The sequence below is a fragment of the Betta splendens genome, chromosome 2, assembly GCF_900634795.4.
Source record: "Betta splendens chromosome 2, fBetSpl5.4, whole genome shotgun sequence".
NCBI classification, from domain to species: Eukaryota; Metazoa; Chordata; class Actinopteri; order Anabantiformes; family Osphronemidae; genus Betta; species Betta splendens.
The window spans coordinates 25,071,724-25,098,019 of NC_040882.2; the positions used below are offsets into that span (position 1 = coordinate 25,071,724).

Sequence of the window (26,296 nt, forward strand, 5' to 3'; positions counted from 1 at the left end):
TCAACCTGTTACACCGTATTTCACAGGACTGAGAATTCGATGCAATGAGCAGAGGTCAAAGGTCGTTCCTGCCTCTCTGAAATCCTCCGACGAGCGTTAGAACAGATGGTGCCGAGGCACCTCGGCCATTAGTTGACGATCAGTCTTTCATGCCTCAAGGAAATCAGAGAGGCTGCCACTAATCAAGGCATAACTGCTCTCTACATAATTCACAAGTCTTATTAGGATTTGTCACATCCTACACGGCCGGGCAATAAATCTTTGCAGGAGTGAAATATGTGTTTTATTAATGTGCCATTAATGAAAAATCGGCACTATTGGAGCTCAGCTGTCTGTCGGCGTCTCCTCTGGCGGGATGATCAGTGGCCGGTGATTTTGCACATACCGTTTCCTAAGGAAAATTGATGGAACATTTCAAATGACCTTCAAAGTTTGAAGACGGTTCGTTATTGGGACAGTGATCATTTCAATAGGAAGCGTTGGACTCGGCCTCTAAGGACGCGTGAGGGGGTTTCTAAAAATAACCATGCGTTCAGAGAGGATGCAAACATCACACGCTGTGATGGCTCACATCCACTTTCATATCAGTGACGGTAATGTGCACTGAACACCAACAAAATGTCCACTGCAAAAGACAAACATCAGCTAAACGTGACTACACTCAAGGTTCAGCACAAACAATGAAGCCATACATTATAACCAAGTATTAATGCTGATGCAATATTTGGAAAGCAGCATTTTATTTATGCTTCGACTGCTAAAGCAGATGCAGAGCAGTGATTTCTGACTTAAGGGTCGGGTTTCCTCCAAACAGATACATCTGAGAGATCATGATGATGTGGTTTGTGCAGCAACAGCCAACAGAAAGTGTTTCAATCTCCTGGTCTCTGCTGTATTTGTAAATTATGCGTGTGAAGTCTAAAGATGGAATATTTCAGACATCTTAATAGTGCTGAGAAGCCTTTAAAACTCCTGCATGTTATGTTTGCTTTTCCTATAAAAAAACTGAAAGGTGACGAAAGCTTTACTTAAATTTTAAAATTAGGATTGTGTTTTTATTTGCTTCTGGATAAATCTAAAGATATTAAATATTTGATAGCTTGTTTAAGGCTAATGAGCCAAAGTTTGAAAACTTGATCATGTTCCTACTTGTTCTTATGTAACTAATCCAAAAACTTATTGCACCAGTTTTCATCCCGTCCTATTCTTAAAATGGATAAATCCAGAGACCTGCTGTAATGGAAATCTTGACAAATCCACCAAGTCAAAACACTGCCAAAAAACTGATAGGAATCTATCTCCCACACTCTTAGCAGTGGAATCTGTCCGTCTGTCAAACTCTCTTCCCAACAGCGGCATCAAGCTGTGAGCAAGACTCCACTCCAGCTGTCGGCCGAGAAGGAGACAGGCAAAGCGAGGAAGAGGAGGAAGGAACATGCTTCTCATTATTCCTTCTTCTTCACTGCAACTTCACCTGTCCCGCGAGTCAGGTGTCAATTACTGTCCAAGGATCAGGTCACCGGCGCTCATCAAAATCTGGGGAAAACACCTTCAGTGCCCAAAGCCTTGGCCAGTCGCAATTAGAGTGCTGCTCTGCTGCAGGAAAAGGAAACCGAGGGTCAGTGAGGATCCCAATTATCTGCTTGACGTTGTCAGCAGGAGCAATTCTTGGAAACCAAACAGCTCTGACTCAACTTTGGACCAGCTGAGGAGATGTGGATGTTACGAAAGGAATAGAAACTTCTAATTAGGCAGATAGAACCTCTGTTTTATTATTATTAATATTATAATCATTAGGAACAAACTAGAAAATGGAAAAAAGCCTCAGGGTAAAACTCTGCACAGGGCAACAGCTCAGACCATGCGTGTTATTTCAAAATAAATGTTATAAAAATAAACCATTTACAAAAATGTATCTACAAAGACAGTTCAGTGGCAGCATTGTAGCTAGGTTTTTTCTCAATAATTATTTTCAAAAAGGACTCTTTAATGTAGATATAATATGTACAGTCCGAAAAAAGTCACTTCACAGTTTAAAGGCCGACATGTGGCTACAAAGTCTTTGAGGAACTGTTGCTACACAGTAGTTTCATGTTTCCACAGCCCAGTCTTCACACTTCCTGCACTCTCAGCGGTCAGTAAAGGCATCGCCTGGCCGTTCTCCTTAGGCGCGCCGCCGTTCTGCGTGATGAGGTTCAGCCCGTACGACTTGGGCAGGTTCTCCAGCTCGGTGCTGCTGCCCTGCTTCACGGGCCCCGTGTCCTGACTGGAGCTGGATGCCGCCACCCGAGGCTCCGCCTCCACGGCCGCCCCGCTCCCCAGGGTGCCGGCGCCGCCGCCTCTGTCCGAGCAGCGCGAGCGGCGCGGCAGGCTGGCGCTGTCGCTGCTGTCCTGCTGCATCTGGCTCTGGTGCCGCTCCCGGTACGCCATGTACGCCGCCCTGCGGCTGCTGCGCGCCGCCACGTCGTAGTGGTGGTGGCGCCGGCCGTGGGGGGCGCTCTGCACGCTGCCGTCCACGCTGGTGGGCACGTCGTAGGCGTACTCCCGCAGCACCGTGAGGCGGCTGGCCCGGTGCGCCCGCGCCCGGTTCTTGTGGTGCCGGCCCGCGTGCCCGTTGGTGGCGGCCGCCGGGTTGCTGATGTTGTTCATGGGCCGGAACTGGACCTCCACGGGCGCCACGTGCATCTTGCTGTCGTTGTCCAGCGAGTGCTCCGTCAGGCTGTTGTCCAGAAGCGCCGCCCCGTTGGCCGGCGCCGAGGCCGACTTGCACTGGGCCGCCTCCGCGTGCAGGTTGGTCAGCTTGCTGCCGTGGGCCGAGTGGCGCGCGCTCGGGCCGCTCCTGTTGGTGTACGAAGAGTCGGCGCTGCTGTGGCCGCACTTCGAGTCCCCGTCGGCCTTGATGGCGCCTCCCGCCGCCGGCAGGGCCGCTCCGGTCTGGGGCAGGAGGAGGTCCTCCTGGGCGGAGTAGGCCCGTCTGCCGGAGCAGCACGCCTGGGACCAGTAGCGCCTCATGTCCTGCCGGTTGACGCAGTGATGCGCCACCATGAACGCCCCCAGCGCCAGCGCGGCCACGCCGAACAGGCAGGTGAAGGCCAGGTCGTAGGGGTGGTCCTGCGACACAGCCATGGCCCCGAACACCCAGAGCGCTGCGTACAGCCCCAGCGCCCCCGCAGCGCCCATCAGCTGCGCAGCAAAGCTGTGCTCGTTCTCCAGCGCCGACAGCGGCACGGCGCAGGGCGCGGACGCCGCCGGGGGCGCGGCCTCGTGCGGCTGCAGGGCGAGGGGGGGGCGGTGGTCCGGCCCGGCCTCGGCCAGATGCTGCTGCTCCTCCGTCTGCTCCTTGAGCTCGTAGCGGCGCTCGGGGTGGCGGCGGAGCTGCAGCAGGATGCTGAGGAAGTACATGCAGTCCACGAAGAGGATGAATCCCGCGGGTCCGTAGAAAGCGCCGATGCTGGGCTCCCACGCCATCCAGCAGCTGGACAAGAGCAGGCAAACACAGGGAAAAGGAATGAGACCTCATTTTAAAGTAATGGCCTGAAAAACTACCAACGAAAAGGATCACTAGAACAATACTTCCTCATCAATCGTTCACCTTCACAAACTTAAAATGACTAACTGTCCCGTTACAGCCAGTAACACTGGCTGGATCCCTCTCGCTGGTAGGAAATTAATTAAACTCTAAAGACTTCAAACAGATACGGGCCCAGATTTCCCAGTGAGTCACACGTTGCACAGTCTAAGCAGATGCCACAGCAGAGACGAAGGAGGGGGGCGGTTCTCTGTAAACTGGCAGCAGTTGCTTGTTGCTTGGATGCACATACAATTAATAAGCCTCCATAATCAGAACTTCAGGGAATAAACTTTTTCTACCGTCATGAAAATATCCAACATTTACTAAAGCAACGCAGTCTTTTCAGTGGTAAACTAAGAAAAGGAAACCAGGAGAAGGTCCCGTGGAGCAGGATGTCATGCTCACACTGTGTTACTTACTACGGGGCATTGGTCCGGCTGCCGTAGTTTTTGATGTTGGCTGCAGCAGTGATCCCGCAGACGATGATGGGTATCCCTCCGCCGATTAAGTAGAACCTTGTGGAGAAAGGAATGATGTTTAACGTGACAATGAGAGCGACGTGGACGCAACAAGCATAACTCAACACTGACACCGTTTATTGCATATCCACTGCCTTAAACAGATTTCAAGTGAAAGCAAATCTATTGAACTGTGGAATTATCACCTTGTAAGAGCCAGCCAACATTAAATAATACATGTCCCACTAACAGAACATCCTGAGACTGGCTCATATGAAGACTCTGCCCTACCTCAGCATGGGCCGGGGCGGTGGGGGGGGCTCGTCCAGCTCCTCGTAGCGCTTGGCTTTGCGCGTCACCTGTTTGTAGATGTTGCGTGCGGTCACGCCCACCCACAGCGCGGTAGCCAGAGTGGAGTAGTGCAGCAGGATGCCCACCTAGAGAGACAGAGGGGACGTTCTTCATCAGCTTCAGTCAGAGGAGGTAAAATGAATAAACTGCTATCTGGTGCGCTGAGAAATGAATATGTCATGCAGCTTCTACTGGGTCACACGTTTCACTGCGTTTGTGAGTTTTATGAGCTGACTGAACTTTGCCACGGGCAACTTTCTTCTGTGTTTTCCCCTTGTAAACATTCAAAGAGCTTCTTCACAGCGGGTATGACGGAGTGTGTGTGTGTGTGTGTGTACTTACTGCTTGGCAGACACTTGCGTAGCGGGTCTGATTGATGCCGCCTACAAAGACCCCACAGGTGAGGGAGATGTGGAAGCAGAGGTTGACCAGCATGTGCCAGAACTTGGAGCTCACGCGAACAGACCTGGGGACAACGGACAAAACACGTCACACTGAAGATATCTGTCCCGCATATTGTGACTACTTCAATTAACCAAACCCCTACTTGTGATGGTAGATGTAGCTGATGATAATGGTGAGCAGACAGAGCAGGAGTATAATGCTGGTTGCGTAGATGACCGGGTGCAGAGGCCGGATGCTCGGCGCGAAATACTCCACGCTGCTGAGGTCCTGAGAGACAGACGTGGTTTAGTCACAAGCGTTTACTGTTAATGACCACTAGGGGTCGCTAGAAACCCAAACAGTCCAGAATTGTTCCAGCTGTACCATGAGGAGCCCATAGTAGCCAAGAGAGTTGCAGGATATGGTTGTGACGTTGTCGTGATGGCTGAGGATGCGGCAGCCGTCACTCTGCCAACCGCCATGCCCGCCCACTAGGCTCAGGTTCCAGCAGGCGGACACGGCGTCCGAGCCGCGGGCAAAGCGCCGCAGGGTGATGTTGACGGGGGTCCGCAGCACGTGCAGGGCCAGACCATCTGATGGAGAAGCCAGAGGACAGGTGGACGTGAGCTGGGCGACTCTCAGGACGTTGCTGCGCCGTCAGGCTTTGACACTCACCTATCTTAGCCATGATGACAGGAGTAGCCACGCTCCTCCGCTTCCCTCCATCAGCCAGGTGGGAGGAATTACTAGTGGAGGGGAAAAACCTGCCATTGCGGAAGCCCAGTAGCTGGAGCTTGTAGACCGTGTCCTCCGGCTGCCCAGGGGGAGCAGCCTGGGTGAAGAGGGACTGGGGAAGCTGCAAGGAGGCCTCCACAAAAGTGCTCTGTGTGCAGAAAACAGTTTCACAAAATCTCATTTTGTTTTCATCATAGTAAGAAACGGAGGATCCTGCATTAAATCCCGCTCTCTGAGGAGCTGACCTTGTGAAGGATGCTGGAGAAGGAGCTCGTGGTGTTGCACTTGAACGTGAGCTGGCGGTCCTGCCCAGGTGTGCGCTCGGGGCTGGGCCTCTGGAACAGCATGCAGGACGTGCCGTTCCAGTCGCTGGCCCTCACCGCGTGCGCCTCCACTGCTATGTTGGGGGAGGTCTGGAAGGACAAGGATCAGTGAACTTCAAAGCCTTTGGACGAACGGGGGCGGCGTGACACCGTGTTCGCGTGGGGACGGACCAGGGAAAAAGCCTGCGCTGTTGCCAGGCGGTACACGGCGATCTTCTGCAGGCAGGCGATGATGCGGGAACAGGCCATGGCTTCACGCTGGGCCATCCACAGCACCCGCTCATCCGCCAGCATCAGGTTACTGGCCATGCTCACCATCACCTCACCCAGCTGGGAGACAAAGGGGGGGACGTGAGCGCATCAGGGGCACCGACATCAGAGTTTACTTTTATCAATGTTGGGTTTGGAGACAGCACTTACGTCTTTAAACTTTTCAACAAACTTGCTGAACTTCTCAATCATCTCAGCCACAAAGATGATGTCCATCTTGTCTGAGAAGTTGGCAGCATCGATGGTGTAAACCAACAGCTGCCGCGCCCTGGGCACCACGTTGCTCTCGTTCAGGGACATCTAGCAGAAACAGACAGCGTGTGAGCGCTCAGTGGTCCCATTTAGAATTCCACACGGACAGATACGGACCTGGTTGATCACGTAGAGGAATCTAGTGACGTCTTTCTGAAACTGGCAGCGGGAGTAGTCCTCCTCTGTCCACAGCCCCTCACGGCTGCAGTAGCGCCACGCCCGCTGCTCGTCCCCCGAGCTGCCGGAGTAGGAGCCAGCGCTGAACGGCAGCCTGTTGCAGGGCAGGTAGGCTCTGATCCCCGCCAGGGTGCGCGGCCACCTGGAGGAAGCCCAACATGACGTTTAGGTCGTCATTAAGAAGAATTCTTGGACAGTCTCATATTTAACCACTAGGAGGTGCTGTCTGCACAACAACACAGCTGCACTATCCCAGTAGGAATGCATTTCCTCACACAGACATTGATTTGTGAGCATCTCCGTGTCTGCTGTTGTGTTTGAACCAACCTGAACTCCCCCTTGTTGTTGGAGACGCGTTCAGGTGCACAGTACTTTGCAGAACTCTCCAGCACCACGATGTGGACAGTCCTGGTGGTGTTGCCCCTGCTCGTCCGGACACGGCACTCCCAGTTCCCAGTAAAACCAGGCTGGATGTTTGAGATGGTCAAGGCACTAACAGACCAGAAAACAAAGGTCTAAACCGTGTCTACTAAACCAGATGAGATCTGCAAAGGCACTGGAATCATACCTGGCAATAAGGGAGCAATTCTGCACCATGCGCTTCTCAATAAAGATGCCCTGGGCGGCGTCAGGCTTGACCATGCGGCCGTTCTGGTACCACAGCACCTGCATGTCTTCGGCCACGAACGAGGCCTGACACTGGAACGGGAGGCTGTCCCCCTGAAAGACGACCTGCCGCTGGGACGGCGTGAGCTGGAAGGACGGCAGCTCCAGTGGAGCATCTGCAGCAAGTTAGGAGAGACAGGGACTCATTGGACCATTCAGGATCATTTTATCTCACACTCGGCACTTTTTGGACACACAACGGAGCCTGCGCTATCCGTCACTCATGTCAAGCTGCTGGCTGCTGTTAGATCTATGCAGCGTGTTTCATAATCTCTCACTGTGTCTCTCAGAGTTCCAGGCTGATAAGACACGAGCAAGTACAAACATGGGGCTGCGAGCCGTGGTTCCCCTGACGCCAGCCTCACGGAGAGCAAAACAAAACGCGACTTTTCAGAGTGTGATTACCACAGGTGAGGTGCTCCGGGTGGATGGCGGTAACGGGCTGACCCTGGAGAGACTGAGGATAGGAGCATTTTGTGTTCTTCACCACGATGCTCTTGTCTTTAATCCAGCGCAGCAGCCACACAAGGTTGCAGTCGCACAGCAGGTACGGCGTCTGAAACTCCCTGTGGATGGGCAGCACAACAGTTGATGTTAAATGTTAAACCTGAGGGCAGGGAAGCACACTGGCGCCTCATCATACTCACAGCGACTTCAGAGACACCAAGCTGTCAAAGGTCCCCTGAGTCAGTGAAGAAAACTTGTTTCCTGAAAGGTTTCTGGAAAAAAAAACAAAAAACAGACTGAGTGTGTGTTGTAAATAAATGATTCCATTGCATTTCGTAGCATACTTACAGTCTGATCAGGCTGCTCAGGCCCTTGAAGATGTCTTCATTCAGGCAGCCGATGCTGTTGTTGGACAAGTCTCTGAGAGACACAAATGTACGTTCATGAATTTAACTTTAACATTTTGAAAACAGTTTACGTTCAACAGAGAAACTCTCAGATTGTCAACGTTTGAGGCAATCTGAGATGAAGTCTTTGCGGGCCTCCAGGGGACATAGACGTTAATTAACTGTGATTAATGTCAAACGCGTCAAACGTGTGTTTTTCCTGTGGATGTGACCTGACACGATGTCTCCGGCTGATATCGGATACAAGTCTGAGACTCCTGACGCCTTTCAAAGCAGCTGGATGTGCAAACAGAAGCTTCCTCCCAGACGTCAGTGGCTACAGTGGTGGAACTCTGAAGCTAAATACTTCTAATAAGTCATCAGATGATTTCATGTAAAAATCTTGATTCATGCCTCAGAAGGATTAGGAACCACAAGAAAAACAACACCTGGCATAGACAAACCAAAGTTCAAAGTCAGAAGAGCTGTAACACATACTCTGCGAATGATTCAATCACCTAAAAGTGCCAAGAACCGAAAAACAAGAGCCAGGGAGGAATCACAGATCATTACCTCGCTGTGTCCTGCGGTGCTGGATGAATCCGATGCCGACACAGAGTGGTACGACTGTCAGGCGTATGCTAACATCCAAGCGTTTATGTAATTATCAGTGTTGGTTTCTGATGTAACAGCTGGGGCTTTTACCGTGTAAGGTTATTAGTTCCACTTGGAACAGAAGAAAAAGGCCCCTGTTGCACAGTTTGAGCCCTGTCTGTCAGGGGAAAGGCAGAAGGCGGGGCTTCTGCAGCGAAAGGCAACTACAGTTCCAGCTCCTGTCGCTCACCTTTGTTATTATTATGAACTAAAACCATGCAAATAATTACACAGCTCGACATGCATGCACGCACACGGACCCCCTAAACCTTCCAGTTCTCTGGGACACAACAACATTCTTTACAGGTTTTCTCATTTGCTCATGTTAAAGAAGCCAAAGGTTTCCCCTAAATGGTTCTTTAGTTTTATCATGAACTACTGAAATCAAAATATCTCAAAACATGACAGAGTGCATGTAGATCAGATTACTCATGGTTGAAAGTTCTGCTCAGCCAGTTTATGATGCCTGAGCACTGATATGTAAAAAAGCCTCAAGAAGTAAAGATGCTCCCTAAAATGGGAATGATTTCGAAGACTGAGGACGGGATCAGATGCATGACGTTGACAAAACCATAAACAAGGGCTGCAGTGCCTCATTTCACCAATGTGCAGCCAGGAAATAATGGCACACACCAGAGATGACCCAAGCTGCCAGACACTTTCTGACAACTTGATGTGTCATACGAGTCACACATGTGTGAAAATGAAAAGAAATCTACATAAGCAACAGCTAAAACAAAGGGTGTAGGTGTCAAAGGTGTCACAATAAAAAATAACTTTCCATGGGGCCAAGTTCTCTCCACTTCCATAGGTCTGTAGATGAGGGGCCTTATGCCAGACCTTGTGTTTACATTCCCAGGGTCCAGCACGGCCTCATAGTCTCCCTTACGTCCCTGTGCTGCAGTGACTGACCGCGGCCCTTGAAAATCAACTGAGACGGGTGATGGGGCCAATTACAGCACCAAACCTTGTTACCATGAGAAGCTGAAGGTCGCTCCTGGATCGCCTGCACCGGTGGTCACAGTATTACCATGCAGGCGTAGATCCATCTCAGTGCTGCATGAATATACATGAGTTGAAGTGGGGGAAGAGGCCGGCATCAGCCAGAGAGCTGCCGGCTTCCAGTCTGGCCCTCGTGGCTCCACACCAGCAGCCAAGCTGCAGTCCATGACTGGACAACTCCAGTTCCAACAAACACACATCTGTGCTCCTACACACGTTCCTCCCTCACGCCACATATTCCAGATATAATAACCTTATGTACACTACACACATCCAGCTGATGCTCACATGATATTTATAGATGCCACACACAATTATGAAACACCCTGCTCTTTTTCCCCTGCGAGCGTGTGAACGTGTAAAAGGCCTCACGCCGGCCGGTCGCTGGCAGAGCGCCAGGCTAAACACGGCAGCAGAAAGAGACCCACTCTGTCATGGACTCGCTCCAAACGTGCCAGAACACACACGGCCCATCACATAGACAGACACCAAACAACAGCCGCTTTGAACACAGTGAAGGCAATTAGGGAGTCAATGCTGAAGGCAGAGCAGTGGGTCCCGACTCGGTCGAGAACACTGAAAACACGGTGACGCGTTTAGCAAAAAGCAAGCGGCTCAAAGTGCTTTTATCAATTCAAAAATAATAATAATAAAGTTCAGCAGAAACTCGCAGTGACAACGGGACGTTCCAGTGACGTCCCAGAGCTGATGTGCGAGCGTGAGTAAACATGCTCCACCACTACTCACAGCTTCTTGAGCGCGGCCAGTCCAAGGAAAGCGCCTGGTTCGATGCGACTGATCGCGTTGCTCCTCACGTCCCTGTGGAAAGACAAACCAAAAGGATATTAGGTCACGTGCAAATCAAACACCCATAACGCAGCAGCGCTGCCACGATTCTGACAATCGAGTCATAATAAAATTCCAACCGCTGTGATCATTGGGACACTTTCCCCTAAGTCAACATTTCATCACCTTCCGTAACGTAACACAACTGCTGACGTGTATAATATTGTGAGCGTATCTTTCACGGGCAGTGGAGGCAGCCAGACCTCACGCACCCATGATTAGGACACAGCTGCTCTCGCCGTCAACCGACCCGCCGTACGGCTCATACCTCCACGCAGGCTCAAAGGCTTGTGGTGGCGGGTTTTTGCAGAACGCCTGCAGTGCTCACCTGCGCTGGCACAGCCGCCCATTAGTGCCGAGGTGCAGGAGGCCCCGCAGTCGCCACCTGAACCCGCTCAAAGGGCCTCTGGGTAACTCTGCCTGCTTGATGTCGAGGAGCTGTCATGTGAGGGTGGGTAGGTGGCCGCAGATAAGTCAGACAACAAAAAGAATCCACTGGCTGCTGACGCTTTTGATGTGAGATAGCTGAGCTGCCTTCCATGTGTAAGCGTTGAGAGAGAAATGAGAGGCAATGAGGCCCAGAGAGCCAGGTTCATGTGAGACCGCTGATTTGTTTTTGGTCACAGTACTCACACAAGCAGATACGTTTTCCTGCGACAGTGTCCCCAAACTTTACCATCAACTTCTGAATTACATGTTTAGGTGCTTGAAACGCAACACAGCAATAAAAAGGAAAGGAAAAAGGAAACTGCTGTATTTAGATATGAAAACACATGTCCTGACCTGATTTGCAGTAAAATAAAATATGCTCATATTGAATGAAATGCCTGAAAAGTGTGGTTCGGAGCTGTTGATGTGGCTAAAAACTGAAGCGTCTTCCAAAAGGTGTTATTCAGATTAAAAAACCCACATGTGAGGCATATGTAAGAACTGAGTGAACTCCTGTTCCAAGCTCCGACGGAGGGTTGCACATAAAGAGGGTTCCTGGCATGAAAGTGAGCGACTGAAGAGCAGCCACTTTGGCTGCAGGACGTAATTACAGAACGGAGCGCTTCCCCCTAATTCACCACAAGAATAAAGCCTTGACTTTATCCTGTAGGACGTTGTAATGTGTCGGCAAGAGCGGGGGATGGACCGGCAAGCAGACTAAAGTCAGGCTTCACCAACTTTCAACCTGACTTCTACGGTTCTGGTGTGGAAACATATATCAAATGATTTTGAACCCCTTGTGTTGCTCAAACTAAGGAGTTGCATTTGTAAACTTACTCCCTGAGTAAGTTTCAATCCCTCTGGCTGGGTTTGATGTTTGACCTCTTCTTGGCCCAACTGGTTGGATTAAATGTGTTGGTGTCCTGGCACAGATCGCCTTTTCTAAACCAACCCTCACATTCTCAATAGGGTTGAGGTCGGGGCTTTGGCAAAGCTTGCGCTTGTGTGTTGGACAGAAGCCGCTCTGTTTTTGGAAAATTAAAAAGGTGACTGACTGGAGAGCGTGCTGCTGCATTGTCCCTAACAATATGAACAAAATAACCCACAGCTGTCAGTCATTGCCTTTAAACATCTGGGAACTTTCCTCTTCCCAAACAAAACTGTTTTGTGCTCAACAAACATTTTCTTTAACATGCAATAATCATGAGTGGATGTGTATGTACTCCTCAAACTAGAAACTCGTGAAACCAAGTTCAATTCGAAGCTGCAATGTTCAAATTAACTTATTTTTCATTCATGTGTAGCTCCTTATTTCTCATGCCAGTCGTGAATAGACAGCTCCTCGGGAAACACTACACACTAGAGCTGTTATGCTTGCTCAGTTGTTCACAATAAGCATTCCTCCACAGCAGCGGATTTAGCGAAGAATTAGCATGTGACGGCCGCTTAAACTTGGCTTCTATTTCCATGAGGACAGTGATAATAGGGATTCTGTGTGGCTTATTTCCAAGCAGGGACACCTTTGGCCCCCACATAACACAGCGGTCTCCACAGTTACTTTGCGATTTCACGCCTAATGCCAGATAGGCGTAAGTGATTCTCTAGCCCTCTGTGGCACTCGTAGCCAGCTGCTGTCTCGGGCTTCACGGCTGCACACAGGCAATCCAAATGAGGGGGAGCAGTTCTTTGTGGACTAAAAATAAAGGCTGTAGAGGTGGTAAGAAGGTGGGGGTTGAAGATGGAGAACCTCGGCGCATTCAAATGGCCTCGCGCAGGATGTTGTTTTCAGGAGGGAAAGGGGGGGAGGGGGTGTGATTGAAGATGGGAGGGGGACGGGAACAATTTGAGAGGGAGACGCTTCACAATGCAGACAGTGAGGGGGGGTAACGCTGCTGGCACCTCTGGCCTTGGCTTGGCCTCATTACAATGACAAAAGCAAGCGACACATCCACCAAACTTGCTTCACTACTTGAGGGAGTTCGGAGTAAAACTTGAGAAAAGGGAGGAAAGAAGTAGTTAAGTAGTTAGTTAATGTAAATTCACGCTACAGGGCTAAATGGGGCCGGTGCAGCCTCAAAATCCTTCCAGATTCCAGGTCTTTCCAACCAGACCGGAAAGAACAACAGGGGAAACATGCCCTTAGAATTCCATATCAGTACAGTCATGTGTTATTGTAGCCTTGGGTAAGAGCACGGTCATTAACGGTCTGGTTACTTTATCTGCATGAAGCCATTCCAGAGTGATAAATCACCCACGGCCCATATGTGTGGGCCCAGAGCCGTTTGCTCGAATTCACTGTGGGAAACAAGGACGGTGATGACGTTTCACTCTCCAGAGGTGGAGAAACAGATCATGAATGGCGTCTGTCAGTTACTCAAGGAATCACAAACACAGCTAATAATTAGTACTCTAAGGGTCCAGCAAAGTACAACAAAGTGAGTTTGCACACTTTAATAAACACTAGTGTAAGTCTGCTTTGCCTTTACTCAAACAGCTGTAGGTTGGGAGTATGTCACCAGGCAGACGAGCTCCAGCCCTGGAGGCTCTACCTATAATTAGCATTTTCTAGTACCATCTCCTGTCTCCCACCAGAGACTGATGAACTCAAATGACTCTGCGTAAGTGCTCTACTCATTTCTATTGCCTGCATGTTGGCATGGGGCCATCATATGTTTTACAAACTTCCTGCTCTACAAGCCATAGCGTCACCTACATGGTGATGGATGCCTCCTGCTAATGCACTAGTAGATGTAGTGTAAAATGAGGAGACAACCACATCACTGGTCTCGTTCAGCTACGCAGAGTCAAAATATCTACTAACATGCAAAACATTTACACATCAATGCTTATAGAAATCACATTATTACTGATAATAATTAGTGTACTTACAATTTTTCCAGAGCAGCCAAACCATAGAAAGATCCATTTCTGAGTTCGTGGATCTTATTGTTGTTTAAAATTCTGCAAAGAAAAAAAAAGCATGAATGCAAATCAACAGTATCAAAACGTTCACTAACATACCAGAAACAGCTTTCAAAACATCTAGCCTCTTTGTAAAGCTCAACTGGAACGGTTTCGGTTGCTACTAGTTAAAGACGATTAGGTTCCAGTCACAGAACTTTCCACAGCTGCTGCTTGGGAGAGATCAAACGTAAAAAACTTCAGCTGAAGTCTTCCTTTCATCTTAACTTAATCAAGGAAATGCAGATATGATTTGATTTTTCTATGACCACATTATAACCTGATCGGTCAGTGCAAAGACCAAGTGGTGATACATTCAGATTGAGTTGAAACCTCTGGCTCACTTTGACAGCATAGACCTGGCTCCGAGAACTATTGTGCACACGGTGGCAACAACAGTCGGGGAAGTCATTCTCTAGTTTTGGTAATCAATAAGTTAAAAGTATAACTAAAAGCTGTTTTCTACCAAGAACCAGAGAAACCAAGCCGACCAAATCTTTACGGAGGGTTCCTTTCTCATAACAGCTGTCACTGAGGAAGAGACCAAATACAAATCCACAATCAACATACTTGGAAAACCTGGAATATGACTGCATCCATGCAGCGTGAGGCGCTGCAGAGGGAGCCTGACATATTTCTCAATAAGAGAGTGTGAAGTCTTCATTGCTTCCTCCATGGACAGTAAATCGAGGTTTATTATCCAAACATTATCCCGTGTATTTTTTCTGTATTGCACAACGTGAATCACGACTAGGTAAAGCTCAACTTTCTGTGTCAACGTCCATGAAAGACTGCTCCCAAAGGGTCTGAGCAATCAATAGCAGCAAGCACAAGCACGGACTTGTGGTTAGCGTACGTTTGTGGCCAGCAGGGAGGGGATGTGGTGGGTGACATACATGCTAGTGGCACCCACAACCCCGGGCCAGATTGGAGTCATTATGGAGTGTTGAGGGCTTGTTTTATTACAGGGTTGGGCAGTGGAGACTCGTTGGAGATTTGATTCTTGGCTCCCTGCCGCTCACAGAGCGAGAACACACAAAAGCGTCCTGTATTTCACCGCTCGCGCTCTGCGGCGCTCGGGATGCTCAAATGGCAGATGTTAAAACGTGGTGATGTACGAGGCTGCCAATTCCATCACTGTCTGAGGGCACAGGCAGAAACACTGGGCCTCCCAAGACTGTGGACAACCCGACAACCCTGTTTTTCTTTCCTGGTTCTCAATCAGTTACAAAGCCATGCAGTTAGCGCGGCTCATGTCTGGCTGGCTGCACGTACACACATTTCTAGCCTCACTCTGTGGGCCGTCCAAATAAATCTGAGAGACGGCTCTCCTGAGAGTCACGTGTCCTTCACTTGTTCCCATGTTTTACTGTGTTGCTAAAGCCTTTTCCTGCACATCACTCCTGTGGGAGAACGACCATCAGAGATCACCCTCATTCGGATTTATCATTATTTCATGACTACTCACGTTACCTGAAAGTAAACCACTGCTCACAGTGACATAACAGTACAATAGGAGTGGATTCATGTTGAAGTTTCTCTTTCATCCAGCTCAGGTCTGGAAGTTGAGTCATGACATCTGGATTTCTTTCTTCTAGGTCGAAATAGGCAAAGTTTAGATGATATGACTCAGCTCCCAGGCATCTTTTTCACTTATTATGTTGACTTGCAAAACTGCAGAAGGATCTTTCATCTTATCAACTTGGGCCCAGCTCAGATCTATTCCTGGTGGTGTCAGCATGTTGGAGACAGCCTCAACTGCACGACACTGCTTCATGACTGTTGTGCGGTAGAACCAGTTCAAACACCAGTGTCTTTACAGCTAGCAGCCTGCGCCCTGTCTGTCTTCGGACAATGGCCTGAGGACTCCAGACTAAAAGAACCTTTATGGCATTTCTTAAGGCCAGGCCTCAAATGGTGGATCTTTATGCATTGATGAGACCTGTTAGTACTCAAGCCAGGAGCAAAAAAATCCCACATCCTCTCCCCTGACAATGAATCACAATTGGTATTTGAAACCTGAATATCGTCTTCAAGTCAGAGTATTATAAAATTCACTGGCCTGGATGCCTTCAGCATGTATGACACAATTATAGGACGCCCCGAATGCTTTTTCGCTTAAGAAAATACACCTTCAAAAGCAAATGCCCCTAGCTGGAGGCAGATTATCCGGGAAAGGAATCAAATGGCCAGCCGGTACTCGCTACCCTCACAGGCACAGTGTTTTAGGGACAAAGCAAACTGCTGCTCTCTCAACACTTCCTTTATGCTCACGAGGCTTTTAAACAAAGAGCTCCCAAGAGCAGAGAGCTCCTCGACAGGTTTTCAAATCCATTTCAGGCTGCAGTTGAAGCTCATAAAAACCCTTGTGGAGTGACTTCTTCAGGAATATAATGGGTGGAAAAGTGGCCCTGAGCTCAGGTGGAACAGGGAACTGATCCAATTGCTGAGGTGCAGCAGGCTGCCAAGATAATTCTCACTGTGATCCAACAATTTCACATTGCACAAATGACACAATAATGAAATGTTTGCACTGCTTTGACCTGAATGTGATTTTCTGAATGTAAACAAGGCGCAAGAGTCCTCTTTTTAGAGGAATCCACTTGTGTTGGGCCTAACTAAAAAAAGGCATGTGTGGTCCCACCCGTTCAGTATCCAACAGGCCGCCAAGTCATTACACCAAGGTATTCACCTTGTAGATCTATGGCTGAATGGAAAAACGATTCAATCCAGCAACACCAGAATAAGCAGACGAGCCGTAAAGTGAACAGAGACGCGAAAGCATTGGACAGCCTTAGCTCATGTCTGCACACTAAACATAATTGATTGTGAGGGATTAACCGACTCTGGACAAGCTGTCAAAGCGCAACAGGTTTGTGAAGTCAAGGCTGGGAACTGACTAAATGCGCAGCCGTCAGTTCCGTACCTTTGGGATTTGGCTTCCTTATGTAAACACTGGCGACCTACAATGAAAAACACTGGAGCATTCCGTCAGACCAGCGGCCGGCCTGGAGCGCAACCAAAACAAATGCTCTTAGGACATGTGTGACGGGAGACACCTGTGTGTGCATGATATAGTAGCTTTTTAAGGCTGGGGAGAATAAAACAGATCATTACAAACTCCATCCTGCCGTCGTCAAACTTACTACCGTAAATGAATCGTACCTTAAATTAAATGGGAAACTTCAGGTCCATTCAAATTAAAGGCAAACCACATGAGAATGTATCTGACTTGCAGTTTGCACCAAGAATTTTTATTACACTCCGATGCATCATCAAAGTGAGCTTTCCTCTAGCATTAATCCTGCGCTGCTCTGTAGAGGCCAAAACCAGGCGCGTTATTTGCTCTGTCAAACCCGGGCACTCCTGTGAATAAGTCCTGATTACACTAAACAAGCTCTCCAAAGAAATACGAGCTGGATGAGTGCAGAACGCTTAAACTGAGCCGGAAGCAGGATGGAACTAACATGTGCACTACGTCAGTGCCCATGCATCCTTCTATCCGACCCAGGGAGAAACATGGCTGCTGGTCTTTCAGACAGGCCTACACTGACACGGGAGGACAAGCCAGCTGTGAACACATTTGTGTCATTTCCTCTCGGATTACTTAGGCATGCAATATCATTTGGTGAACACAAACGTGGGGAATGCGTCATTCAGCTTCCTCTACAGAGGGTCATTCAGCCCAGAATGGAACCAAATGACAACATGAACTGGATATGCTCTTAAACTAGGCACAATTTGAAAATAAGTGACAAGGCAGGTGTTGTGTGCTATAAAGAGAAAGGCCTTTAATCACACCTACTAGAGCTTGTACTGCCGATTGTGACAAGGCCTTTAATTAACAAACAGAAGGCAGGTCGACACACTAAGAGGGGGCCTAAAGATGATCAGGTCCCTTTCTGTTCAAACAGATTCAGGACAAATGCCAATAACCCGATTTAGATCTCCAGATTTGTCAATAGGAAAAAGATGACCTGGGTAAATACAGGTGTGTCGAGACGGACTAAAGAAGCAAGTACAGTGATACATACAGTATCTGATTGTCAGACTGTGAACTAAGTGAAAAGGTGGTCGGCTCTGAAAACTTTCCACAGCAATTGTGAAAAGGGCCACATCAGCTTCCAGAAAAACCAAACAGAGCGAGATCTATTTTGGCTCAACAAGGAGAAACTATTCCCTTCTAACTCTGGTTTGGAAGTTCTAGCAGCTGAGACTGTTTGGACCAGCTGTGTTCGGGACACGAACCACCCCACAAGAAGACAGCGGGAAAGTTGTAAACAAGCCCACACCTCCAGAGGACTTGCTGATTTTACGGCCTGTAAATTAACACCCCAAAATTGTGCAGGGGTTTCTCATTACAACCTGTGTCTACAGGAAACACATCCAAGAATGAGTCCCACCAGTGGAAGTTGGTCCCGTTGTTTTGACAGGAACAAATTTGCAGAGGATGGAAGGAATGCCCCAGAGCTGCAGTGTCTGCTCTCTAATTACATCCCTCTTGTTCTCTGGAGCTCATCCTCAGACTATGGCTCAATGCTCAACCACAAGAAACCTGTCTCAGCCATGGTAACACAGACACAGCAACTACCCAGACCCAGAATGACTTCACAGGACAGCAAGCCGAAAGAGACTGGCCATGTGTTGGCTCAGCAATGGAGCCATGACCCTTAATAGGAACAAAGGTAAAGGCCTTCCCTCTAATATGGCTTTGATTCAGCCCAGCATTTACACCTTATTTTATGTATGTCGTAAATATCAATAGCAGAACTTTAATTAGACGCCTTGTTATTTTCCTGTGCTTTACCCACGCTTTATTTTATGGGCACACCACTTGCCAAGATATAAAACAAAAAGAACCTCTATTAGCTGCGGTGGTGATATAGTTGAGTGGAGTTAAGTCAAACATCTGCCAATCGTTTTTTAAGAAAGCTCCAAAACACAGTGAGACGTCAGACTCAGCTGCTGAACTTGGGCATCAACAGGTAGGTGACGTGTCCACGTGGAGGTGAGCGCTGAGCTAATAGCTGTTTGTAGGAGGTCTAAGGACACGGCTGAGTGGCTCCCAGGTGTTCAGCTCCACCCAGGCTTCGCCACACTGGCCTAATTGCATTGTTTTGGCGCCAGTAACTGATAAAACCGCTGACGTGAATGCAAAACTTCCAAGGCTAGCAGCTGCAGAAACGCGATATCGCAGACAATGTTCGTGCTCCGAATCGGCAGCTTGGTGCCAAACTAAATCAAACAGGTGTCAAATCACTGTAATTGCGCTTGTACAGAAATGATTACAAACCAATATGCTCAAACCTTAAGATGTCCCAACTTCTGCGTTTGGGAAGCACTTCAAAGCGCCGTGCATGCGATCTGTGGTAAACAGGTTAAAACATGCAAACTGACTGCTATGCTCTTATACCTTGCAGCTTGGCAGCCAATCATCTCCCTTTCTTTCCCTCCCGGAGTCTATTATTTGCTTTCCACTCCAGCACCCTGCCCTGGTATTCTCATATTTCCCCCCAATCTCTCAACGCCACCTCACAAGACAAACAGACTGGACGCACAGCTTCAGTTTCTCTTGGCTCTGGTTGGTGCTGTTTAGCTTGGCGACTTACATTAAATCTGGTCCGATTTAAAAGGAATGTAATGACATGTGGTTTAGCGTAAATGTGTCAGTGATCTTCTACTAAGTCCTAATGCCTGACCACCAATAAAGACATCATTTAAGAGCTCTAACTTTATACTTTATGCTTTGTAAACCTAAACATAGGTCGACCATCTGCTTCGAGCGCCCATAAACGCAGCCTATATTCCAGCCAGGTGGCAAACAATACAAACCCTTATCGAGATGCCTTGGAGACAGGCTGAGATAAGCGTTTTGCCTGAGCGCTGATTTAGGAGCCAGAAAGTCTTTGCATGTGTAAATCACGACTACAGGAAGGCAGGTGGTTACAGTTACATGGGGGATATGTTTACACCACTACAGAGGGCAGCTGTGGAAAGTCTGATGTATGGCTGACACAAGCGTAGCTCCAGTTTACGTCTCGCCATGATATATTTACCCTGCACTATTAGAAGGGCCGGCTGGAACAAAACCATGTCTGAATGCACCAGCTTGACTGTTTAAAAGCAGCTATTAAGCACATCTCTGAGAGCATGGACGCAGACGCCCTCTACTTTGAAGACTGGGCTTAAAAGTTTTATTTCAGAGCTGGCTCAGGACGCAACTGATCACTTTCTCCAGGTGTCATGGGCCTCAGAACCGAGCTGTCTGTGTTCTGGCACCCCAGCCGGCAGAGGCAGGTGACCACCCACCCCGAGCCTCCTTTATTCTATTAACTTTCCTTCCCACTAATGCCGCCAAGTAGAATTTGTTTGCCTTCTATTCGAGGCAGTTGTGTTTCTGTAAACAGTGAGCTCTAGATTAGTTTAAGACCTGTTCTGGTGACGGGTCTAAGTGTGTTTACACCGGGTTTGCACTAGCGTCGTACTCACAGCGTCACCGTCCTGTTGGGGAACGAGTCCGGGGGCAGCACCTGATGCAGCTCCATGTTGCTGCACACCACCTTCTTGTCGCTCGCCGGGCTTCTGCCGGCGCTTTTCGAGCGTTCGTCATACGATTTGCAATCGGACGATCCGAGCGCCGCGGCGCAGCCGCACAGCGGCACGAGCCACAGCAGCTGCAACGCGCCCCACCGCATGTCCACACCGCGGAGACTGACGCTGCAGCGCGGCCGGAGGAGCGAGACGCGCGTTCTGTGTTGACCGGGCGTTTAGTCGCTACGGGGCTTCTTCCACGTAGGTGACCCGAACGGCGGCCGAAGGCGAGACCCGTGTCTGGTTTGGCTCAGGCGAGTCCTCCTCCATTCCCCCCCGCTCGGTCCAGCAGCGGTGTCCTCCTTTGTTCGCCTGCCGACTCTTCTGCGGTTCCGCTTCGCATCGCGGCCCGACGTTCACCTCCTCACACTCCGATCCCGCAACTTTCTACTGCGGCGTGCGTCGCTCGTTACCGCATAACGTGCCCGTCCGCGGACGGGGCTCCTTTGTGGCACGGACTCAGCGCGTTGTCTTTTCCACGGGAGGCGGCGGCGGCGGCGGCGGCGGCATCCCACGTCCACCCCCAGACTTTAAAATCGCCCCCTCCTCCTTCAACGCGCGTTACTTCGCAGTACAAAGGTCGACATACGGAACCAGAGCAGCGACACAACTTTCGCCTGCGCTCCAACAACAAGCACCAACAGGAAATTACTCTGGAAAACCACGAACGCGCAAAACAACAGCTATTCTTCACGTGTCTCGGTCGCACTCGAAGAACAAAGCTTGAAAAAGTTCAGCGTCACTTAAACAGAAGTGTCCGAAGTTGTTCCCGTGTCTCTTTTGGTCTCCGGCGTCTTTGGAAAGTGTTCGGACGCTCTTCTCCGTCCATTGAGAGAAATCTCTGCCCGTGATCCTGCCCCGGGATCCAAGAGTGTCAAGTCTGGGGGACGCAAACTACATCCGGCCAACCTTTCAAAATAAAACCCCTCTAAAGTTCACGTTTACGGTGTTTCAATATCTAGGGAAATATTCCGGGTTGCGTTCAGGTTCAACTGGAAAGGTAGCTTCACCGCCTGCTACTTGTATTTAGCTTGAGTTGAAGATGACTTCCATTGCTCCAAAGCCCAACGTGCAAAAGAAAAATGATGATTTAAATAATTAGAAATATATTTTCCTTGTGAAACTCGTTCAGTCTACTGTTTGAAATCAGTAACTTGAGTAAGTTGGTGGCCTGAGAAATCTGTGAAATGGTTGAGTACTTAGTGCAAACTTGAAATCATGAACTAATTGTTTCCACTTGAGGCTAAGAAAAAGCAGGAACAAGCAATTATTAAAAAAACTGAAAAAAATGAAAATTTAACAAACAAACAAATGTTTTAATATACTTTTAATGGAATATTACTTTCATAACATTTTACTTTGCATGCTACTTTTTACTAATAGCTGTGTGTAAAAAGAAACCCCACCCAACCTTCTAAATAAATATGTACACATCAATCTTCCTAAACCCAATCTTTTGACAAGGCTTTTCAGTTTTACTTAAATAATCTGAATACTGTTGGTCTATTCTGCTGTCCACACAACAGCCACAAAAAGATGACGTCACAAAGGGCACAAGCCTTGTACCTTGTATCTGAATGTATGGAAGCAGCATTTTAACATACATTCATCTTCCCTCTGGGAAACCATTCATTTTCTTTATTAGGATCAGGTTGAGTGACTCGCTTTACTCTATAGAAAACGAGACAAAAGAACAACACTGGTGATCACTGGCCAGGGAAAACTGCCTGCAGCTAAATGCTTTCATTAGCTTCTCAGGAACGGCAAGGCCTGAAGTTCAATAATAGATAGCTTTTAACTTTTTTTTATTATTTTGCACTGTACATACATGACGTCACGTTTTCTGCAAACGGTGAAAGGGATAATACAATAACAAGAAGGTAGAGAATGTAGTTAGACTGAGAACTACTTCAAACATTTGGAATGAAAATATTTATAGATTGAACTAAACTTAAGACACAAACATATCGAATGTGCATAAATAAATGTACGATGTTTATTATCGAAATTTCAAGTTTTACAGATAAAAGAAAGAAAGTCATGGAATAAGACGTTCACACAATACGCACTGTGACGTCATTACGCAGAGCCGTAGCATTGGATGGTTCGTTCACTTACCCCTCGTAAGACTCGACTAAAAATGTAGCGTTCTCAAATTCCGGTGAAAGTCAAACAAGCCGTGCAGTAAAACGAACTTTTTGTAAACTTCGTTTGACCACCGTTAGTACAGTCATGCTTTTGAATCAAGAGCTAAAGTAATAATTTGGACAAAACAGCAGCATTTGCAATATTATACTAATCTTACTTAAACAGTAAAATAGTGTAAAAATATTAATAACAATTAAAATGTAAGAACTCAGCTACTTAGACAACACGGAAGCATCAAGAGACACACTCGGACGTCAAGACGCGTTTCCGTGAGTCTCAAAGGTCTGATTTAAAGGAGGACAATCGCGTTACCTGTAGAAAGTACATGCCTCATTATTTGCCCACGTGCTCAACACACGACAGTGGGAGACAGCGCGTGACCTACGCAGCTTCACGACATGTTTCCAGCTGACTTTGCCTGGGGAGCATCAACCGCCGCGTATCAAATAGAAGGTAAGCAGATCCACGAGCTCCAGTCTGCGGATCACAGGTGAGGTGGAAGCGGCAGCAACAGCGCACGTGCACGCAAATAGCTGCAGTAAAACCTCTGCACACCACTCTGTTGTTTATATGGGTACTGATCGAATGTACGTACAACATAATTAATGCACGTGTATTATGCATTTACTACGTATGGTGTTCAAGCGATAGATCGGTCAGCGTTCTAGTCCAGTCTGAAGCACCACAATGCATGCTGGGTATTTTTTATACTCGTTAGTGTAAGTACACTTGAAACTTTACTGTGAAGTAAATAACTAGTAATATTGACTTATTTTACATATGTATGATAATATGTTTAATATACAGAATATATTATCAGTTTGTTAGTCCGAAGGTTGTCACAGACTTTACAACACACAGCAGGTTTATAATCTAATGAAGTAGTAAAGTGGTACATCTGCAACAGCATTTATTTAATGCACTGTACTCTCAAATGATTCAGGACACACTTAAAGTCCCCGTAGAACCATCGCGTTGCTTTTTGTCAACATCCTCTCCGCGTTGGTGAAATGAAACAAGCGTAATGTGTTTGCTGAGGTGGCTGGCAGGCGGACGGCAAGGGACCGAGTATCTGGGACACGTTTTGTCACGAGAAAGGCAGAGTGTTCGGGGACCAGGACGCTGATGTTTCCTGTAACAGCTATGAGCTGTGGGAGAAGGACCTGGAGTGCATCCAGCAGCTCGGACTGACGCACTACCGCCTGTCTCTCTCCTGGGCCCGTCTCCTGCCTGACGGCACCACGCGGCATGTCAATCAAAAAGGTATTTATTTATGTATTCTGACAGCAATTAAATTCGGAACAACACAGTGGAACAAGTTCATTTACCTCCACACCCATTAACAGCAGCGCTGCCCATCCTCCCCGCAGGTGTTCAGTATTACAACAGAGTGCTGGATGATTTGCTGGCCTGTAACGTGTCACCTATGGTCACACTGTACCACTTCGATATGCCTCAAGCGCTCCAGGACCAGGGCGGCTGGAAGTCACCGGATATAGTGGCGCTGTTCGACAGCTATGCCCGGTTTTGTTTCCAGACTTTCGGGGACCGCGTCAAACTTTGGCTCACCATCAACGAGCCGGGCGTGTGCGCCACACACGGCTATGAAGACGGGCTGCACGCCCCGGGCCTGAAGGAGCCCGGGCGCTCTGCTTACCTGGTGGGCCACAGCATGCTGCGGGCCCACGCTCGGGCCTGGCACAGCTACAGCTCCCTCTACAAAGCAGAGCAGGGCGGCGCAGTGTCTCTGGCCATTAGCAGCGACTGGTTGGAGCCACTGGACCCCAGTGACCCCGCCGACGTCGCCGCTGCCGAGCGTGACCTCGCGTTTAAGTTGGGATGGTTCGCCTGGCCGCTGTTTGTCACAGGGGACTACCCGGACGTCATGAGAGCCGCCATCGACCGGCAGAGCGAGAAGCTCGGCTGCGGCGGCGCCTCCAGGCTGCCCCGCTTCTCGCAGGACGAAGCCGCCGTCTTAGGCACCGCCGACTTCTTCGCTTTGAATTACTACACGTCCCGGAAAGTGAGGGCAGGAGGCGGCGGAGGACAGACGCTGTGCATGAAGAGTGACAGAGACGCACAGGAAGTGGTGGATGCTTCGTGGCCCATCTGTGGGGTGTCTTGGCTGGCAGTGGTGCCTCACGGTTTAAGGAAACTTCTCAAGTACATTAAGGTGAAATTACAACTGTCTCTTGGTTTATTTGTCATTTCAACTCTGCCAATATCACTTAGAAACTAAACGTATACAAAGATGAATCAGGTTTCCTTCTTCTTAGCATCAGAAACAAGACAAATGGCCTTCAGTCTAAGCAGAACAGTGGCATTTGTTTGCTATTGATTTTGTATGCGGTAATCTGCTTTAACGCCTCCAGAAAACACATTGATGCTTCATTAGTGCTGTCACATCGAATGAAACAGTTACTTTGCTGAAAAGTGTTTGCAGACGAGCAATTTCCTGCTGTTGTGACTTGTCACAGGCCATTAGTTGGAGCCTGGCACCCATGAAACGCGACTAAAAGGGGTAGCAGAGACCAATCTGTCTCTACCTGGGAATGTGTGACAGCCGCGACGCCTTGCCTGAAAACTATTTGCCCTGTGACTTCCCAGGACACCTGCGACCACCCGGCCATCTACGTCACAGAGAACGGCTTCTCCCAGGTGGGGCCGCTGCAAACTGACGATGTCCAGCGCTGTGGGTTTTACGAAGACACCATCTTGGAAGTGGGCAAAGGTACAGATAGCACTTATAAAATGCCATCATCCTGCAGGAATGTCTGTTTGCAAGGCCTTGAACATTAATAATAGGCAAATGCTGATTTCTGTAGCATTTCAGCCTTATTGCGGGTCAAAAACAAATAATTATTGTACAACTGTACAGGTTTGGTGCCACCATCTGGACAAACTGCATTTGTTATCACCAAGCACGTGGGAAAGCTGATACACAAACAGAGCTTAGCTTTTCTGAGGTCACATGCTCACGTCAAGAGGCCCCTTTGTGCCGCTTCCATTACACGTCAGCGGCCGTGGTTTAATGCGATGCGATGGTGGGTGATGAGTGTTTCCCTTGTGACATGTTTGAATTCTGTTTCTGCACAGCTGTTGAGGAAGACGGGGTCGATGTCCGTGGCTACTTCGTATGGTCGCTGCTGGACAACTTTGAATGGGCCGATGGCTTCAGCGTTCGCTTTGGATTGTTCCACGTGGACTTCTCAGATGCGCAGCGGCGTCGGACCGCCTACCGGTCCGGACTTCAGTATGCAAAGATTATCAGGAGGTACAGAGCAGCTGTGCAGTGATTTAATGGATCCTAAACTTTCACATTCAATAAAAGTTTGCTGAGTTAATGCAATCAACCAAAGCATCAGGAAACGTTCAACAAGTCGACTTCTTTCATGGGAAGTTTGACTCTAGTAAAGGATGTGAGGAGGTTAATATGATTCAATGCACTGCTCATTAGTATTCAGCTGTGGCCGTGTCCCAGTCGTTCTGCACAATGAGCTTTATGGAGAGGGGAGGTTCTCACTCCAGGCCCAAAACACGCATGAACAGTGTGTTCAGCGGTGCCGGTACCTGGAATAACGGCCTTGTTTGTCTGCCCCGCACATTCATAGGGCTTAGGTGACTCCGTCTACATATCCAAGATCT

The 26,296-nt window shown here is 48.6% G+C and overlaps 2 protein-coding genes across 2 annotated transcripts; one reads left to right on the forward strand and one right to left on the reverse strand.

The window, feature by feature from the left end:
- Window positions 1–1,741: 1,741 nt before the first annotated feature.
- On the reverse strand, window positions 1,742–21,395 carry adgra3 (adhesion G protein-coupled receptor A3). Its single transcript, XM_029139477.3, has 19 exons — window positions 20,402–21,395; window positions 13,841–13,912; window positions 10,424–10,495; window positions 7,983–8,054; window positions 7,835–7,906; window positions 7,593–7,753; window positions 7,090–7,303; window positions 6,849–7,013; window positions 6,462–6,663; window positions 6,243–6,392; window positions 5,994–6,152; window positions 5,745–5,912; window positions 5,440–5,647; window positions 5,149–5,357; window positions 4,928–5,052; window positions 4,723–4,846; window positions 4,321–4,466; window positions 3,991–4,086; window positions 1,742–3,475 (listed from the first exon to the last, which is right to left on the reverse strand). The coding sequence occupies exons 1-19, from the start codon at window positions 20,605–20,607 to the stop codon at window positions 2,077–2,079; spliced, it is 4,020 nt and encodes a 1,339-aa protein (XP_028995310.1). The 5' UTR covers window positions 20,608–21,395; the 3' UTR covers window positions 1,742–2,076.
- A 1,210-nt stretch (window positions 21,396–22,605) lies between these two features.
- Window positions 22,606–26,009, forward strand: gba3 (glucosidase, beta, acid 3). The gene is made up of 5 exons (XM_055505278.1): window positions 22,606–23,104; window positions 23,690–23,914; window positions 24,022–24,824; window positions 25,259–25,382; window positions 25,748–26,009. The coding sequence occupies exons 1-5, from the start codon at window positions 23,050–23,052 to the stop codon at window positions 25,945–25,947; spliced, it is 1,407 nt and encodes a 468-aa protein (XP_055361253.1). The 5' UTR covers window positions 22,606–23,049; the 3' UTR covers window positions 25,948–26,009.
- The last annotated feature ends 287 nt before the right edge of the window (window positions 26,010–26,296 follow it).

Bases quoted from the DNA above. Each gene is read 5' to 3' on its own strand.
- adgra3 (XM_029139477.3), bottom strand. From the start codon at position 20,607: ATGCGGTGGGGCGCGTTGCAGCTGCTGTGGCTCGTGCCGCTGTGCGGC. The intron at 10,496-13,840 runs GTAAGTACACTA...GTCTTTCCACAG, and splicing joins TTGGCTGCTCTGGAAAAATT to GGACGTGAGGAGCAACGCGA. The intron at 5,358-5,439 runs GTGAGTGTCAAA...CTTCTCCATCAG, and splicing joins TGTCATCATGGCTAAGATAG to ATGGTCTGGCCCTGCACGTG.
- gba3 (XM_055505278.1), top strand. From the start codon at position 23,050: ATGTTTCCAGCTGACTTTGCCTGGGGAGCATCAACCGCCGCGTATCAA. The intron at 23,105-23,689 runs GTAAGCAGATCC...GTGTTTGCTGAG, and splicing joins CGCCGCGTATCAAATAGAAG to GTGGCTGGCAGGCGGACGGC. The intron at 24,825-25,258 runs GTGAAATTACAA...GTGACTTCCCAG, and splicing joins AACTTCTCAAGTACATTAAG to GACACCTGCGACCACCCGGC.